Here is a 20,406-nt window from a genome sequence, read left to right as displayed (position 1 = left end):
TTTTGTAAACATACGTGATTGATATTAATCTAAAATAGATCAACTCTTCTTCGCTAATATTGTGGTTAACCTTTCTTCCAATCAATATATGTATCATTTCGGAGTCTGATAGGGAGTGTAGATATACACTAAACAGTATATCCTTGAAATTAATTATACAGCACGATAGTTGATCTTTCAACTCTGAAGTATAGTACCAGGTGTACGGATTTACGGGGCACACAGGGTTAACGAAGTATTATTACAATATGACATTTCGTTCACAATAAATGTAAATATCCTCACAGTAGTCATCGAACCTTCACATTGACCGTATTCTGTGTTACTCACAATCCTGAAATATTTATAAAAAAATGCAATAAAGAATGTTAATTTGCTTGTCGAATGACAGCAAGCAGCAAGTTCGTGAGTTATTCTACACTTAACGTGGTGAATACATACACTGTTGTTAGAGCATAACGACTCTTTTATCATTGACTTGCTTATCTGACGCAATACTTCTGGAAACCTACAAATAAGTTTATATATATAGAACGTAGGTAATTCAGTCAATTATTTTGTTCATATCTGGCGTCTGTATTTCAAACATTTTATCACAACTTATCAGATTAAATCTGGGGATTGGTTATTGTTTGATTGCTTGATTGATTGATTGATTTATTGATTGATCTGCTGACGCGCATATTTATTGATTTATTGATTCTGAGGAACGTATTTATTGATGCACGGACCAAATGTTTGGTACATAATCATTAGTCTTATAAAACAAGAGAGAAAATAAGCAAATTTATAATGTGTAACGACGTGTATCAAACATAATCTGCACGTGATTCGCCCAACATATACAGGTGACATTCCACTGACACCAACGCAAAACAAAAGCATTAAATATCGTGAGGCTGTATACCTGATTTCACAGGACCCCCCTACATAGATATAGACTACACGCAACTACTCGCAATTAGAAATACTTGTTTACCATAACTATCACACTAACCCAGAAAGTTAGAGTGTCCTGACAGATGTTGTACAGACAGGGAACGTGATACTCGAGGTGTTGCAAGGAATCTAGAGGTCAAAAGGTACGAAAGAGGGTAATGTTCACACTGAAGAGGGTAAAGGATACTCGGGGAAAGGGTACATGATGAAGGGTACTGTAGTTGGGGTTGGATGGGGTTTGGGCTTAAAACGTACAGAAGCACAGGGACCATATAGGTACCTGGTGTAAGGATTTACGGGGCACACGGGGTTAAATAAAGGTACAGGGACCGTATCGGCACCGGGTGTAGGGATTTACGGGATACACAAGGTTAAATAAAGGTACAGGAACCGTATCGGTACCGGGTGTAGGGATTTACGGGGTACACGGGGTTAACTAGAGGTACAGGGACCATATCGGTACCGGGTGTAGGGATTTACAGGATACACAGGGTTCAATAAAGGTACAGGGACCGTATCGGTACCGGGTGTAGGGATTTACGGGGTACACGGGGTTAAATAAAGGTACAAGGACCGTATCGGCACCGGGTGTAGGGATTTACGGGATACACAGGGTTAACTAAAGGTACAGGGACCATATCGGTACCGGGTGTAGGGATTTACGGGGAACACGGGGTTAACTAAAGGTACAGGGACCATATTGGTACCGGGTGTAGGGATTTACGGGATACACGGGGTTAACTAAAGGTATAGGGACCATATTGGTACCGGATGTAGGGATTTACGGAGGGTACAGGATACAGGAAGGTTAAAGAGAAGCATAGAACATTACAGGGAACAAGGAGTAGGGGTACAAAGAGTAAAATACAGATCGCCACAGAATACATGAAGGTTAAATAGAAGTACAGCGTTCAGATCGGTCCAGATCAGGACGGAAAGGTATGAGGCTAGTATCGGTATTACATAGCTACAGAGAATTCATGTTACAAGAAACATGGAGGTGTAGAAGAACATTAGGTATCAAAAGGTCCAAGCCAATGTACATGGAGGTGTAGAAGAACATTAGGTATCAAAAAGTCCAAGCCAATGTACATGGAGGTGTAGAAGAACATTAGGTATCAAAAGGTCCAAGCCAATGTACATGGAGGTGTAGAAGAACATTAGGTATCAAAAAGTCCAAGCCAATGTACATGGAGGTGTAGAAGAACATTAGGTATCAAAAGGTCCAAGCCAATGTACATGGAGGTGTAGAAGAACATTAGGTATCAAAAGGTCCAAGCCAATGTACATGGAGGTGTAGAAGAACATTAGGTATCAAAAGGTCCAAGCCAATGTACATGGAGGTGTAGAAGAACATTAGGTATCAAAAGGTCCAAGCCAATGTACATGGAGGTGTAGAAGAACATTAGGTATCAAAAGGTCCAAGCCAATGTACATGGAGGTGTAGAAGAACATTAGGTATCAAAAGGTCCAAGCCAATGTACATGGAGGTAAATGCGACAGATCTGTAGAGAGTAAAGGGAACAGATTTGTAGGGAGTAAAGGGAACAGATATTTAGGGAGTAAAGGTAACAGATCTATAGGGAGTAAAGGGAACAGATATTTAGGGAGTAAAGGTAACAGATCTATAGGGAGTAAAGGTAACAGATCTATAGGGAGTAAAGGGAACAGATCTATAGGGAGTAAAGGGAACAGATCTATAGGGAGTAAAGGGAACAGATCTATAGGGAGTAAAGGTAACAGATCTATAGGGAGTAAAGGGAACAGATCTATAGGGAGTAAAGGTAACAGATATATAGGGAGTAAAGGGAACAGATATGTAGGGAGTAAAGGGAACAGATATTTAGGGAGTAAAGGTAACAGATCTATAGGGAGTAAAGGGAACAGATCTGTAGGGAGTAAAGGGAACAGATATTTAGGGAGTAAAGGGAACAGATATTTAGGGAGTAAAGGGAACAGATCAATAGGGAGTAAAGGGAACGGATCTCTAGGGAGTAAAGGGAACAGATATTTAAGGAGTAAATGGAACAGATCTGTAGGGATTAAAGTTACATATCTGTAGGGAGTAAAGGTAACAGATCTGTAGAAAGTAAAGGGAACAGATATTTAGGGAGTAAAGGGAACAGATATCTAGGGAGTAAAGGGAACATTTATATAGGGAGTAAAGGGAACATATATGTAGGGAGTAAAGGGAACAGTTATTTAGGGAGTAAACTGGGCGGTTATAATGTAAAGATTGGAACTGGTCGAGTATATTATACAGAACGGTACAGAAAGGGTATATTGTACAAGTCGGTACCGGGCGAGTTTATTGTATAGAACGATATAAGGAAAGTATATTGTACTGGGCAATACAGGGAGAGTATATTGTACTTGGAAGTACGGGGAGAGTATATTGTACTGGGCAGTACAGGGAGAGTATATTGTACTGGTCAGTATAGGGAGAGTATATTGTACTGGGCAGTACAGGGAGAGCATAGAACAGTACAGGGAACAAGGAGTAGGGGTACAAAGAGTAAAATACAGATCGCCACAGAATACATGAAGGTTAAATAGAAGTACAGCGTTCAGATCGGTCCAGATCAGGACGGAAAGGTATGAGGCTAGTATCGGTATTACATAGCTACAGAGAATTCATGTTACAAGAAACATGGAGGTGTAGAAGAACATTAGGTATCAAAAGGTCCAAGCCAATGTACATGGAGGTGTAGAAGAACATTAGGTATCAAAAGGTCCAAGCCAATGTACATGGAGGTGTAGAAGAACATTAGGTATCAAAAGGTCCAAGCCAATGTACATGGAGGTGTAGAAGAACATTAGGTATCAAGATATGGTTTTACATAGTAAAGGTCCAAGCCAATGTACATGGAGGTGTAGAAGAACATTAGGTATCAAAAGGTCCAAGCCAATGTACATGGAGGTGTAGAAGAACATTAGGTATCAAAAGGTCCAAGCCAATGTACATGGAGGTGTAGAAGAACATTAGGTATCAAAAGGTCCAAGCCAATGTACAGGGAGAAGATATTAGTATCAAAAGGTCCAAGCCAATGTACATGGAGGTGTAGAAGAACATTAGGTATCAAAAGGTCCAAGCCAATGTACATGGAGGTGTAGAAGAACATTATGTATCAAAAGGTCCAAGCCAATGTACAGGGAGGTGTAGAAGAACATAAGGTATCAAAAGGTCCAAGCCAATGTACATAGGTGTAGAAGAACATTAGGTATCAAAAGGTCCAAGCCAATGTACATGGAGGTGTAGAAGAACATTAGGTATCAAAAGGTCCAAGCCAATGTACATGGAGGTGTAGAAGAACATTAGGTATAAAAGGTCCAGCCAATGTACATGGAGGTGTAGAAGAACATTAGGTATCAAAAGGTCCAAGCCAATGTACATGGAGGTGTAGAAGAACATTAGGTATCAAAAGGTCCAAGCCAATGTACATGGAGGTGTAGAAGAACATTAGGTATCAAAAGGTCCAAGCCAATGTACATGGAGGTGTAGAAGAACATTAGGTATCAAAAGGTCCAAGCCAATGTACATGGAGGTGTAGAAGAACATTAGGTATCAAAAGGTCCAAGCCAATGTACATGGAGGTGTAGAAGAACATTAGGTATCAAAAGGTCCAAGCCAATGTACATGGAGGTAAATGCGACAGATCTGTAGAGAGTAAAGGGAACAGATTTGTAGGGAGTAAAAGGAACAGATTTGTAGGGAGTAAAGGGAACAGATCTATAGGGAGTAAAGGGAATAGATATTTAGGGAGTAAAGGGAACAGATATTTAGAGAGTAAAGGTAACAGATCAATAGGGAGTAAAGGGAACGGATCTCTAGGGAGTAAAGGGAACAGATATTTAGGGAGTAAACTGGGCGGTTATAATGTAAAGATTGGTACTGGTCGAGTATATTATACGGAACGGTACAGGAAGGGTATATTGTACAAGTCGGATCCGGGCGAGTTTATCGTACAGAATGGTATAAAGAGAGTATATTATACAGAACGGTACAGGAAGGGTATATTGTACAAGTCGGTACCGGGCGAGTTTATTGTATAGAACGATATAAGGAAAGTATATTGTACTGGGCAATACAGGGAGATTATATTGTACTTGGAAGTACAGGGAGAGTATATTGTACTGGTCAGTACAGGGAGAGTATATTGTACTGGACAGTAAAGGGAGAGTATAGTGTACTGGACAGTACAGGGAGAGTATATTGTACTGGTCAGTACAGGGAGAGTATATTGTACTGGACAGTACAGGGAGAGTATATTGTACTCGGCAGGTACAGGGAGAGTATATTGTACTGGACAGTACAGGGAGAGTATATTGTATTGGGCAGTACAGGGAGAGTATAATGTGTACTGGGCAGTACAGGGAGAGTATATTGTACTGGTCAGTACAGGGAGAGTATATTTTACTGGACAGTACAGGGAGAGTATATTGTACTGGACAGTACAGGGAGAGTATATTGTACTGGACAGTACAGGGAGAGTATATTGTACTGGACAGTACGGGGAGAGTGTATTGTACTGGACAGTACAGGGAGAGTATAGTGTACTGGTCAGTACAGGGAGAGTATATTGTACTGGACAGTACAGGGAGAGTATATTGTACTGGACAGTACAGGGAGAGTATATTGTACTGGTCAGTACAGGGAGAGTATATTGTACTGGACAGTACAGGGAGAGTATAGTGTACTGGTCAGTACAGGGAGAGTATATTGTACTGGGCAGTACAGGGAGAGTATAGTGTACTGGTCAGTACAGGGAGAGTATATTGTACTGGGCAGTACAGGGAGAGTATAGTGTACTCGGCAGGCACAGGGAGAGTATATCTATCGGTACGGAGGTTGACGGACAGTTGATCAATGTACAGGGAGATGAAAGGGAATGTCTGGGTACAGAGGGATACGGAGTTAGGACAGATGCTAGGCAGGTAGAGGTCATGGTGAAGAGGAGGTGTAAATCGGAACAGGATAAAGATAGATATGGGAACTTTGGATTTGAGTGATTTCAAGGTACCAATGAAATAATTTAGTCCGGGGTCATAATACATGACAGAAATTACCGTTTTATTTCAGGACGTTTTCATAAAAGATATTGCCCTGATAGATGATCTACTTCCGGCGTTATATTTACATGTGGAAAATCGAAACAGAAAGATATGGTTTTACATAGATTTTGTTTCATTTTAGTTTTATCGACAAGGAAAAAAACACCGATTAGATATAAACCTCTCTCATTGGGCATGTAATGAAATAGGGACAGACTAATGAATTAACAATGTACACGATAGTGAAGCGTACCTGTGTCATAGATGTGCTGTTTATACACATGTATATCAGACCAAGTCAGAATTGTATGTGTTCACCGCATGTATAGCATTCTGTGTCGTCTGAATTGGATTGAGTTATTTTTCAATTTAATGGACATATAAACGACACCACAGGCAAGAATTCCTAACCCACGATTCATATATATATATGTACGAATTAACTACTTGGACCGTGAGTTGGGTATGCGTGCCGATATGTTATAGTAACGTATACAATAGAGATGGTTTATTTAAAACTACACGCAATTCAAACTTGGCATTCTTGTGGTCGCTTAAAGTTTAGATATTGCATTAGGTCTAAAGCAGCGTCAGAGATACAACAATGGTTGACCGCATATTTAGTTGAAATTCGCTTTGACAGTGGGAAAATAAACGTGAACTGTGTGAAAAATAGAATCTCTCTCTAGTGTCGATCACATTATATAATGGTATCGTTTGGACTGTGAGAATATTAAATACGAAATATGACCTATGTGATAAATAGAATATCACACTCGTGTAAATGTTATAGTGAGTGTATTAAACTCTTTCAATAATCTCTAGATATGACACTAGGCCACAAGACTGAATCATGTCATATCAAATGATTAAAACTCATTCATCGATCATTTCAATCATGACATGGTCATTCACGATGTAAGATTCTTGTTACTTTAAAGTAACATTTTCGAATAGAACTTCTCAATTTTTACACATATTTTATAAAATCAAAACTCCACAATATCATTAATAATTATATCAAAAATTTGTAAACTATCCATTGACCTAGACGTTGTATAGATCTTGCCCTCGTGAGTTTGTTTTGTTTATACAGGATATGGATATGTGGTTTCCCCAGAATAATATGATTTACAAATTCTTGATATAATCATCACTTCCTCATGACTTTGCTTCTATTGACCCCGTAATCTGTATCCGTAATCTCCTTCCAGGAAGCTGTCAATTTTTTTCATCCTGGACACTTGAGAAAAATCCTGAAAAAAAAACTGTATATCAAATACGTCATAATGCACATATAAAATTGTATACAATAAATGTCTGTTTACAGAACTTTTGGGTTGGGGATTTGTGCCAAATTCATTATGCTTTTTACACTGTCTCCCATCAGTGCTCAATCATCAGTTATTTTTAGGTGCATTTGAAGTGATCTGAATGATTAATAAAAAGCGATAAACATCACAATTATCATAATTACATGTTATATATATAGATCTGAAGTACGTACGGTACTTTATAAATTTTGAAAGTGAAAGATTTTTTCTTGTAAATAAAAAACATACATTATATGTAAATAAGTGGTCTTTCAACATCTCGTTGGATGACATGATCAAGGACATTTCTAAATTGATGTGATATTTCAACAAATTTCAAAATTAGTAATAACTATATCCGAGATTTTTTGTAATCTTTTTCTGAAGCCAAGTGGACGTCTAAATTTCTCAAATTTTCAATATGATTGCCTTTTTTTATCGTTTAACACATCCGGTAAAATTCTGCTGCATTCGATTTTGACGATATAATCGATATAATTTAATCAATCAAATCAATGTCTGAGAAAAAATGTTATTGAAATGGTTATTCAATTAACCTTAAGTGTTCGGTTATACCCCCTCCCCCCCCCCACACACACACACATACACACGCAAGCGCGCGAGCTTCTCCCCCGCCACCATTCTCCCTCTCCTGGACCCTCAACTTGTTTCAGTACCACATGTAACGTTGTACCGTGTGTAGTCCCACTTAAAACAATTGTAAACTACGTACTTAAAACTGGCTTTAAATATAGACAACTGAAATGACAGGAAAAACTACTCGAAGACTCATCAGAATGATGCATTATATCAAATCGAGGATATCGTGTATCGTACTTACTAAAATTTCTTCCTCGGTCTTTCCTGTGATAGAGTGTCGCCTGATATGTACATACGGTGTACATGTGGGTCATCTATATGATAAATATTGGTCGGTGTAGTTGACGCTGTGGTATATCTTTCTCTTGTAGTTGACGCTGTGGTGTGTCTTTCTCTTGTAGTTGACGCTGTGGTATATCTTTCTCTTTTAGTTGACGCTGTGGTTTATCTTTCTCTTGTAGTTGACGCTGTGTTGTGTCTTTCTCTTGTAGTTGACGCTGTGGTATATCTTTCTCTTGTATTTGACCCTGTGGTTTATCTTTCTCTTGTAGTTGACGCTGTGGTGTGTCTTTCTCTTGTAGTTGACGCTGTGGTATATCTTTCTCTTGCAGTTGACGCTGTGGTTTATCTTTCTCTGGTAGTTGACGCTGTGGTATATCTTTCTCTTGTAGTTGACGCTGTGGTGTGTCTTTCTCTTGTAGTTGACGCTGTGGTATATCTTTCTCTTGTAGTTGACGCTGTGGTTTATCTTTCTCTGGTAGTTGACGCTGTGGTATATCTTTCCCTTGTAGTTGACGCTGTGGTGTGTCTTTCTCTGGTAGTTGACGCTGTGGTATATCTTTCTCTGGTAGTTGACGCTGTGGTTTATCCTTCTCTTGTAGTTGACGCTGTGGTATATCTTGCCTTTGTCGTTGACACTGTGTGATATTTCCCTGTCGCTATTTTGTACCCGTATTTCAATACGATCTCATTTTCCCATGCATGTAGACAATCTGTTAGCATATTTTCGTGTTTTGACACTGTGTGTTTTGTTTGTTTTTTTTTTTTTTTGCCGTGTTGTTTTGGGTGTTTCTCTCTTGTGTTGGCTCTTCGCTGAAATGCTGAAAAATGTTAATACTATTTGTTTAAATATTAGATTGAAAAATGGACAATATACATCAAAGATGAAAAAAGAGATTGAGATCGATGTCGATTTCAGGCTTGTAGTGCTGTCAGTTTGTCTGTTGTCGATCTATATTTTCTACGTTGTTTTTAAACCTTTGATGGTCCTCTCACCTCAGCACGGTCCACATGCCCCAAGGGTCTGACTGAAAAGCAGTCCTTCCCATAGGGTGTTTTGTATACACGTATACAAACATGTGTATCAAACAATTTAAACACATTCTTGAGAAAAGAATCAAGTCCACAATAGTCCATGCAGGTAAATAACGGAACATATTCTAGTTTTAATTGTGGGAATAACTAAATTTTATTTGAAATTATAAATATGACTGCAACATTGTTCTTCATTCCATGTACAGTATTATTCAGGAGTTAGGGGACGGTACACTTCACATTGGTCCAGTTTTTAGGTCACCTGAAACAAAGTCTCATGGTGACCTATTCTAATACCATTCATCTGGCGTAATGCGCCGGTCGTCGTACCTTGTGTGTCGTGTGTCATGCGTCGTGCGTCCGTAAACAATTTAACACTTTCGACTTCTTCTCAAAAATCCCTGATCCAATTTCAATGAAATTTTGCAGAAATCTTCCCTGGCCTAAGATGCACCGAAATTGTGAATTATACAGTCTCCCCAACCCTCCCTCCTCCCCAATGAACTGAGTGGTGGGCCAGAAGGACTCAAATTGACTCGGATTTCAAAAATCTTCTACTCAAGACCCACATATGGTAGAATCAAATACTGTTCATGAATGGAAGCATCTTGATATGCTTTACCAAACTTGTGAATTTCATGGCCCCAGGTCTCCTCGTGGGGAGGGGGTAAAGTTTACTATAGTTTTTTTTATGTGAAAACTAAATGTTTAAGCATAATTTGTTTAAATTCCATTGGAAATATTGACCCTGACTTACCACCAGGGACTGATGGGAGGGGCCAAAAGGGGTCAATTTGACTTAAATTTTAAAAAATCTTCTTCAACACGCAGGTATTGTATACTCAAATGCTCTTCACGAATGGAAGCATCTTAAGGTGCTTTAATTACTAAAATGGGTCGCATATTTCTTCCTTGTGAGGAATATTACTTTTTAGACTTTCATAGAAAAATAGTATTTTTGAGCATAACGTTAGTTATTTCCCACTGGAAATAACTTTATTAGAATTTTCAGTATATGATGATAGTTTTGATGGTATGCACGTATTGACACTGGCTTACTATACTCAGTGTCATAATTTCGGTTTCCTGGCACTTGATAACTATCCTTTAACCTTTATATTCAATATTACTCATCTCCGGTGACAGTAAAGGCCGCTATGCCTCTCGTTTTCTTGTTCCTCATTAGGACAAAAGAATATAACAAACAACCCTGAATGATTCATTCCAGTCAAGCGTTCTGTATATAAAGCGCAGTGTAGCTCGATATCAGCCTTTGAGCCGTGTGTGTCAGTCGTGTATGTGTACATATACTTATCGCTAGTTGTGTGGTATGTGTGGAACAAATGGACCTTGCATTTCTTGTAAACAGGTAAATTTAAAAACAGCTTTGAGACTTCGTCTTCTTCACACAGAATTAGAACATGTTTATTGTCTTTTACACAGAAGTTCACTAATTTATAACGAAGATTGTTCGATCTAGTGTCCCGCAATAGGAATGTCAGGTCAAGTGACGTCGCTCATTTTAAAAGTGGGATAGTCAAAACACTCAGCGTTTCGTTGCTGTCTCATAATAAGATTTAAAGGCAACTTAATTATTACTCTCTTGTCTAGGAAAGTTTTAGTCTGGCTGAATAACGGAGTTAGACCTGTAGCGAATTCCAGTTAATATTGTGTACAGTGTCTACACAAGTCCATGTATAAGTTTAGTCTCGAACAAACTTAATGTGTTGAGTTAGGTCCGTATTTAAGTATGTAACATAGGTGTGGTCTACCTGAAATATATCAACATTTTAAAACCATTTTAAAATAAGATAGTTAATGTCTTTTTTTATTTAAAGAAATTATTTATTTCCACCTGGGGTCGAGGATGATTGATTTTAGGTCTAGTCTAGTAACAGGGAGGGCAGCCTCATATTTCTTATGATAGATTCGACACTAGCCATCTAAATTATTATTATTCAAATTCTTTATCATACACGTATTCAAATTTTGTAATGAAATAAATAAATTGTATTAGGTTGCCGCGTTGACATATCAAATCATGTACGTTGCGTTTTGATCTTTACGTAATTTAGCCTTGCCTCTATACCTGATGACGTCAATGTACAGATTTCCTCTCGTTGCTCGTCTGTGGGAAATGGAAAATTAATTGGGATATACTGATCAAAACAGGTATAAATATGTCGAGTTAACCGCTATAGATTATTTATTTGTTTTTAGAAAACGCTTTTCGTGTAAATATGATATACTTCTGGTCGTAAGGACGGTATAATGCTCACTGCAGTTGTGACCTGTTTACGACCTGATAGTTAAAATTTCGTTGTATGGTTTATACAGAGACTTTACAACATCTTACATTATGGTATTACTTTATATGGCGAATGGGACTTAAAACTGTTGTTATTTTCATGTTATTTTTTTTGTATAAGTGTTTTTGAAGTTTGTGTCAACTGAAAGGGGAATCCCCTTTCTTCTCCACTGCGATAAACCATGGGCAAACCATATCTATATATAGCAACACGTAATCCCCAAGCTAGACGATAGACTCTAGTCGATTGGACAATGCCCGGTAACTGGCAGTCACGGAGACGGAAAACAACCTACGTCATCACAATCGAAAGAAATATGCCTTGATGAAATAAAAAGAACTATTCAAACAAATAATTAAATAAATATATATTTAATATTTGACCTTGCAATTTCATCCCAAAATGTTAAAATAGGTTGATATGTGTTCATCTCAAAATGTGTCATTTCAAGAGATCAAAATAACCAGGGACATATATGTCTGTCATATCATCCCTGAAATAACATATTTACCATAAATATTTGATGGTAAATTATTTTCTTTGTTTTATTTTGCTATCTACAAAAATAAAAATGGATTGTATTGCTAGCCATGTCCCTCATACCTGATTTTTTATCATCTTGTAGCTGTTTACAAAAGCTATTTTCAGACCTTCATGCACTTTGTACTTAAGCATGTAGCTCAGACTTTTCAACCTCCATTCAAAAAAGACTTCCAAATCAAAGTGACCAGTGCCTCACACAGCAAATGATATAGGTGAAATACATATAACAAAATACAGACATATTTGTACTTTGAGGTTTATATTTTACAAGCTTAGTTGGCAGTAAAATTTCACAAATGTTTAGTGGTATGTCTGATGTGTCATGGTACTTCTACAGCAGAGCCCACATATGATATCATACCGTATGTAGTGATATGCAGTAGTGTATCTACATTGGAAAACATTGGGACATTTTTCACCAAAAATATATGACATATTAAATTTCCAAATTTCATGGAACAATTTAGAAAAGTGTCATTTGAACTTGAATACCTGTGTTTATGACGATTTTCCACATAACAGGTATTTCCTAAGGTATTATGTATTACTGAAAATGATATATAAAACAATTGTATTTTATTTTACAGAATTCAGCAGATATGTTAATGGTGGAAACCCTAGGTAGGCATGTTGCCCCTCCACCACCAAGGGAACGATACCGACATTTGCGTGTCAAAGAAACAAGAAGGGAATCATACAGATATTGGCCGAAATCAGATAGATTAAAAGAGGATTTGATTGATGAGGGATTTTTCTATCTTGGAGAACAAGACAGAGTCCAGTGTGCTTTTTGTGGTGGTGTGCTTCATAGCTTTGAAGAAAATGAAAATGTACACATAGAACATTATCGCCATTTTCCACGATGTCAAACTTTTGAAGAAACGGAGACTGCAATGGAAGGTGCGTTATTCGGCTATATGAGTGACACACAGACCGATGGTCCAGGGGATGAAGGATTAGATCAAGGAGTTGTGGAGCTGATGAGGAAGATGGATTTATCTTCAGTCAAAAAACATCCCAAACACAAATATTATGCCCTGTTAAAAGATCGGCTAAAAACATTTGAAAATTCAGAATGGCCAGCTGACCATCCCATGGATAAGGAAGAATTAGCAAAAGCTGGTCTATTTTACGCAGGTAATTATCTCAGTAATTTTTTCGGAATTAGAATGGCCAGTTGGTATATACACATTGCGATGATGTGTTTTGCTTCTTCCTAAAATATAAATGTTCTTCAAGGAACAAAGAATATTCCCTGTATTCTCCATATTATTCATATATATTTTTGTGATAAAATTTAATTCATAATTATTTATTGTTAATTTATTAATATAATAGAAGGCGTTTTGTCTGTTGTAACTTGTGAGGTGAATGATTTGAAAACTCCAGATGTGAAAATTATCAGACATTTTGTTATGTGCTGCTTTGCAGGAGTTGGAGACCTTTGTGAATGTTACTGCTGTGGAGGACAGCTAGAAGAATTTGAGGAGGGTGATATCCCAGTTGAGGAGCACGATAAATATTTCAGTGACATCTGTGTTCTTGCTATGATCCGCAAAACAAAATGACTTTACAAAATGACTGTGATGCCTTGTAGCCATTTCTATTTCGACAATAATGCGTTTGCTGGGTTTGTCACTTAGCGAACAGCCAAAGTCAATTAGAGGAGAGGTCACCTTGTAAGAGCAGATGGCTACCTCATTGGGAGACCCATTACTTGTCATAGAGTGTAATAAACAGTGAAGTGTTTTGCCCAAGGACACAACCACATCAGCACAGACTGGTCAGTTCCTCAGCTTCCCAAGAAGCACAAACTATCATCAGTAAGGAGGTTCGAACCACCCACCTCAGACCTTCACCTGAGGTTACACTGGCATAACACTTATCTTTAAAGTACAAGTGTTACTGTAATCATACCTGGAGATAGACACCAACTAGTTTACATAAATTTCAATTTTTGGTGTAATTTTTGGACAAAAACTTTTTGAGAAATTATTACAAATTTTTTATTTTTTTATAAACATTCCTTTCAGGTTTTGTTTGTAAAGCCAATTTGAAACAGACTATCAGACAGGTACCTCTTTGGGAAGAAAGATATTTTGGGGGTAAAATGTCTTATTTGAGTGTACATGTATTTTGAGAATTTTAGTAAGAATTTCATTTTCTTTTTATATTTACATATATCTAAACATGACAATAGTATTTCAATGAGGTTTACATATTATTAGTAAAAATTGATGTGATTTTTGGGAGGGGGAAAGGAGACACAAATTTTAGAATTTTAGTGTATTTTTCTTCAAAATTATTTAACTAACATAGCAGATGAGACAATTACATGATGTTGATCATGTGATGTGATTCTGATCTCCCAGAGTTACTTCCCTTTTATTTCACTTTCTATTAGTGATAGTAGAATGATAAAAGCGGAGAGTCCATACACATTTTGAACATATGAAAATTTCATGGAGCAAGGAATCCCATCATTAAACCTGTGATTTCACACATCTCATAATTAATTTTACGATATTACCCAGGTAAGAATTTCCAAAGTAAGAAAAGAAAAACTACTTTGCTAAACTTTGAATTTTCATTGCACTTGTACCAGGTATGTATTCTGTTTGAAATTTTTGGAATGCGTAAATATAATCTCTTACTCTAAGGAAATTTGATACTTGATTGAAATATATAGCACTGACAAAGAAAATGAAACTTGATCATTGTTAAGGTATTTCATTATAAATCAGTTGTTGATATTTGTGTTACAATATATAGTTGATGATATGTGTGTATATATATATATATATAAGGTTTTAGGAATATAAGAAACAAAATTAATCAGTAAAGCTGGAACTATATTACTATGAATCCAAAAACTGGTTTACAATTTTCCTCTTTGTCGCATATTCCGGTTTAGCTTGTTTAGGTGTCGTATTCTCAGACGATGGACTCAGCATTCCTGACTTTGATGTATTAAGCCAACTATGTACTGTCGGAGAATACGACACCTAAACATATGATATCTGGAAATAAAACTGAATTAACCTTCTTTGATTTTTTTGTCTTTATTTGAGGCAATATTACACCTGAACAACTACAATACCTTGTAACTCTTCAGTTTCGAGGGAAAAAATGGGAGTAAAACCTCGTAAGTCTAAATATAGCTCCTGTGAACATTTTACAATCATAATAGAAGTCACAATTGGTTTTATGATTTTTATAGCATTGTTATCATGCTGTAAAGGGAAAGAATCAAATTGTTATTTTAGTGTCTCCTGAGAAATCCCACTCAATACAGTTACAAGGTATTGACTCTTGGCCTACGATATCAATTTCTTGACCTGATAGCTGATGGAACCAAAGTGGTCGTAATTATCAGTGACAAATGAATTAATTTCAAGAAATTGCATCAATTTCAATTTTTTTCCAAAACCAAAATTTCAATTTAGAGTATATAACCCTAGTAACCTTGTAAGTGGATCAAGGTCATCAAGAAACTTTTATACTTTTCTTTCCAACATATTTTTAGCTCAAAGAAATCACTATGGAACCTAACTGACATACAGAAGATTTAGAAGTCATTAAAAGAAACTCATTCAAGGCAGTTGGTCAGATGGACAACATGTAATGTCTATATATCTGTCTACTGTCATGTTATAAAGGCCAAACAAATTTGAATCAAGAAAAATATAAATAAGTAATCTTTACTGTTCGTAAAACATGACAACAAAATGGTAACAGATCAGATATGTGAAAATATTGGAGAATGCATGCTGAGCAAGAATATATATACACACATATAAGCTTGTTGAAATGTATTTTTGCAAATCTTGACAGTGTTGGATTGTTGTGTTATCAAGTGAAGTATTCGTACTGATTTTAGAAGGATTATATCACTTTCCCACTTTCCTCCGCGAACCAAACCAGCTTGTTATTTCATGAATTGTGAAAATGACAAAGAGGTTGTTACTCATGAATTGTGAAATTATCTAGTGATCATATATTATTCGTCAAATTTATTTATTTGTACCCTCATAAACGACTTCAGACATCAACTTAATATCAATATCCATCTTCAATAGCTTTCGAATGGACAATACCAATATCATATTTTCATCACAAGTTCATTTTACAAATAATTTGTAACTGACAAAACCGTCCACACATGAGCTATTATCATTTGGAAATGGTCGACCACTTCTGTTCTTTTCTATGCAGAATATTTCATTTGATTTGTCACTAATGTTACAGAAAGGCCAACTCTTCTTTCCGGAACACAGGGCTTGTTTCTTTTGTTAATGTGTCAATGATTAGGTCTTATACATCTTATGATTAAGTTTGTTTGTAAAATTGGAGAATTTCAGTATGTTTAAATGACATAATGCAATACGCTAATATGTAATATGCTAAACACACTCATTATGATGCAACAGACGTTATATTAACGTCACAAAAAACTGCATTCAGCGCAATATTTTCTCATTGAAATCCCCTGAAATAACATCATCGCTAAAATTTATATATAAATTAAAACTATGAATGTGTATTAGTCATAAGAAAGGTGATATATTTAAACTCAATGAGCAAACAAAACTGTGAATTAATTTAAAGCACAATATCTTATATGGTATTCTTTCAAAGAATGGTGAAAGACGATATAGATATATGATTGTGAATAATACTGAAGGGTGTTTGGTGGGAAAATAAGTTCAAATCAAAGAAGAAACATACCAAAACAAGAAAATGACCGAGGTTCGTGTTGGCAACATCTTCGTCGAGATTGGTGGCAAGATTTTCCAACACCCTATTGGCATACCAATAGGAATAAATTGTGGACCTCTGTGGGCCGAGGTGTTTTGTTTTCATACGAGGCAGAATTTATCAAAATTGAAAAAGAAATGGTCAAAACAGTTTTTTCCTTCGGCAAAATCAGCTTTATGGATTAATTTTAACTTAAACAAGACATCAGGCTTGAGCACAAAATTCATGCTTGAGCATGAGAACGGTTTCTTGAATACGGGTCCAGGTCTTGCTATCCTTGTATGTTTCAAGAGTTTCCTTATCATCTGTTTTGTGTTCATACGCTGCCTTTATTAATCGATTGTGTATTTACAATATGATATTAAAACAATTTACAGAAATTTTCTCATCATTATTCAAAATGAATACAAAAGAAATCCAGTCATCTTTCAGGAAAATGCATAATTTTAATTGGTCTACATTCTTAAGCATTTAATTAAGAACATAAATTTGCCACCCAGGATGGCATGTATGTGCGAGAGAAGCACTCATCAGTGCCAGGTCGTCATGTGTCATGGGTGTGCTAGTGGGATTGCTGTCTATCAACTGGATGAGTTTTACCTAGAAATATAAAACAAAAAGTGTCTTCTGGATCTGTTAAACAAGTGTAAAAATCGTTCATGATCGCAAGGTTGCCAGTTCGCATCGTGGCCAGTGCCGTTAATTGACCAAGGGAGTTGAAATATCTGGCAAAGCCAAATAGCTGATAGGCACGGATCTGACTTCGGCTGTTGTGTGAGATATCTAAATCAACGTTTAACTTACTATATGTATTCCGAAGGCGTCATAACATTTAACTGCAATATTTGCTAGAGGTTTTTGGGCTTTTAACGAAGTATTCAGCCATATATTGCCATATCCTAATCAAAGTTATTATTATAATCCACCAAATAGGTATTTTGGCTAGCATGCATTACAATCAGTTTGAATGAAAAATTTGTATTGATAAAAACTGGAAGATATTTTCGCAAAACGAAAAAAATCACTAAAAACAAAAAAAAAAAAGAACAAAGACTGAAAGAATCAATAATTTCATGAAATAGGAACTAAGACATTTAACGAACATAAAACATATTAAATCGTCTGAATTATTCACTGACTTGAAAAAGGCATTAATTATTTTTAAAGATGATAAAATATATATATAAACTTCTGTAAAAAAAGAGAGAACCCCTCCCTTCACTTGATAAAAATGATCTATGAAAAACTCCAAACAAAAGATTGAAGTTAAGCCTATGACGATCGTTTTCATTCCGTATAGATAACTTGTTCATCTACTAACCTCGAGATTCCTGAGAACATGAATATCTTGGATGTGACTCTTCTCATCATCACTTGGGTTATATATCCAACACTGATGGTTACTGACTATCGCCATACGTTGCTGCAAAACGTCATAAACACTGCTAAATGATCCTTCAGCTTATTATATTTTCTTAATGTTGAACACATATTTTATTTTAGATTTCAATACAGATGAGAGGTCACATACAAATAGAAATTCAAAAGCAGGATTGTATTAATGTTTTTAAACATCAATATTAGTTAAGGCATTTTGATGGTATTACTCACTGAAATACAAACTGACAATAAGGTCGAAATTTTCGCGAATCAACTTTAAGTACTGGGATGAAGTGTACTACCGGAACATATTTTATCATAGGGTTTGTATAGAACATAGTTTGTTGAATATTTTGGAACAATGTGACAAATTTGCTGAAATAAGATGTCATATTCAACACCTTTGTGACATTACCGAATTGATGTCATACTTGAAGGTAAATCCTTCTCCAATATGTGGTGCGTGGGTTCCGTGGGTTCCATGATGTCCATGTTGGTGTGTTGTATTATGGTTGTTATGGTTATGTGGTGCCTTAGTTGTTGTCATAGCACATGTCTGAAAAAAAAATGGAGTTGAAATACTTTTGTCGGTGTTAATGCTAACAACTGTGAGGTTTTCGAGTACACGATATGAATTTAGCAACTATTTAATGAAAAATAAATAAAGAAGACGCTTTGTACACCGGATTAAATAAATACAGTTTGATATGTCTCATGAATATGAAAACAAGAGACTCATGTGCGTTCACGGTCATCTCACTAAAAACATATACATGAAAGGGCCAAAGAAGGCATTAAATATTTTTTTAACTATCGTAAAGCTTAAACAGAAGACATTGTTGGTTAATCATGACATTTTCTGCAAATTTAATACCATATTCTTTATACATACAATTTATATTATATAATTGTGAAGAATTATTCTAAGATTTAAACAGATTTGATAGCTGTGACCTTTCAAGCGATAAAAGTAATCCTATTAACCAGAGCTTGAATCAACTTTCTGAATTTAAGAAATGATTCCCCATCCTATATGATGTTTCAGACCACTTCTAGGTTTCCAGGAGTCAAATCAAGTTTCTGAATTTAAGAAATTATTCTCCACTCTGAATAATGTTGCACACCAAATTTCGTTGAAAATCATTCAAACATTAAGTTTTAACGGCGAAGCCCTAGCCACCGAAAAAGTGACGTCAGTCCCACTTTTGCGACTCTTCGTCGTATACGAGACAAAATGGCAAGAGATTTATATCAATGGAGTGCAAAGAACTAAAAAAAACTTCCTTGTATTATATTAATGTTAGAAAAACGGGATTTAAAGAATAAAATTCTTGTAAATAACTGCAAATAGTAAATACTCACTAAGGCGACCATACAGGCCAGAAGACCAAGTAATCCGTTCATCGTTAGAATGTGATGTTGGACCCAAGCAAGGAAACAAGTGAATCAAAGAATTGAACTAACCGATGTATTTGTATCTAATGTGTGGGAATGACCTGGATTTTCATTCTTATCTGTAGTGTTGTGATGTCTGAGATTATACCATATGGTCAGCATCATGCTAACCCATTTCATTATTTTGTTTCACAATTTCTATGTTTGTTTGATTAATGTAGAACCAAGTAGATAGCATCCTTTCTTTATTATCTATTTATACTACACTTATCCTATGTAGGTAGAATATAATATATCCTATCTAAACTCGTAATTATACAGAAGTAAAAACAAAGAAAATACTGACAATTTAACAGATTATTTATACAGTGTCGTTTTTACCTGTTTTGAATAAATATAGTGCCTGTTAGATATAAAGTAGCACCGCATCTTAGTCGATGCATACCATTGTCAGTGAATTGCATATCAGTGGAAGCATGAACACAAGAAAACGATTTTTAGCATTAAAGATACTCTCGTAACTCATGAAAGTATGTTTGTTTCATTTATCATCACCTCCTAAACAGCTTTTTGAAACGGCTAGTTGATATCACATTGAACAACATACGGGAGGCTCGTCACTTGTCATTCAGGGTAACTTCGTAAAAGTGGCTTACCAGTGTACACAACCTTCACTGCACAAACCGACTCGTTTCCCATCCTCCTGAGAAACCCCAACGCCCAATGATGTATATTCATTACATCTAATAGGGGAAGAATGTTTACATCATTTCACGAGCTCCTTTTTTATTTCAAATTTGTTT

At 36.1% G+C, this 20,406-nt stretch overlaps 2 protein-coding genes across 3 annotated transcripts; one reads left to right on the top strand and one right to left on the bottom strand.

The window, feature by feature from the left end:
- Positions 1 to 10,498: 10,498 nt before the first annotated feature.
- Positions 10,499 to 15,116, top strand: LOC132551928 (baculoviral IAP repeat-containing protein 7-like). Of its 2 annotated transcripts, none has more exons than XM_060216072.1 (3): positions 10,499 to 10,587; positions 12,658 to 13,207; positions 13,502 to 15,116. In XM_060216072.1, the coding sequence occupies exons 1-3, from the start codon at positions 10,549 to 10,551 to the stop codon at positions 13,636 to 13,638; spliced, it is 726 nt and encodes a 241-aa protein (XP_060072055.1). In that variant the 5' UTR covers positions 10,499 to 10,548; the 3' UTR covers positions 13,639 to 15,116. The 2 variants fall into 2 exon arrangements, with proteins under 2 accessions (XP_060072055.1, XP_060072063.1); XM_060216080.1 differs by lacking the exon at positions 10,499 to 10,587 and adding an exon at positions 11,301 to 11,390.
- Positions 15,117 to 17,299: 2,183 nt separating this feature from the next.
- LOC132552263 (uncharacterized) lies at positions 17,300 to 19,612 on the bottom strand. Its single transcript, XM_060216421.1, has 4 exons — positions 19,571 to 19,612; positions 18,624 to 18,764; positions 18,150 to 18,251; positions 17,300 to 17,428 (listed from the first exon to the last, which is right to left on the bottom strand). Exons 1-4 carry the CDS (start codon positions 19,610 to 19,612, stop codon positions 17,300 to 17,302), a joined length of 414 nt encoding a protein of 137 aa, XP_060072404.1.
- Positions 19,613 to 20,406: the final 794 nt, after the last annotated feature.

Source organism: Ylistrum balloti, unplaced genomic scaffold (assembly GCF_031769215.1).
Source record: "Ylistrum balloti isolate Yb309-2 unplaced genomic scaffold, AGI_CSIRO_Ybal_v1 Utg369630, whole genome shotgun sequence".
In the NCBI taxonomy this organism is placed as follows: Eukaryota; Metazoa; Mollusca; class Bivalvia; order Pectinida; family Pectinidae; genus Ylistrum; species Ylistrum balloti.
Note: the sequence above shows the minus strand (reverse complement) of the source record. Positions and strands in the feature narration are given on the sequence as shown.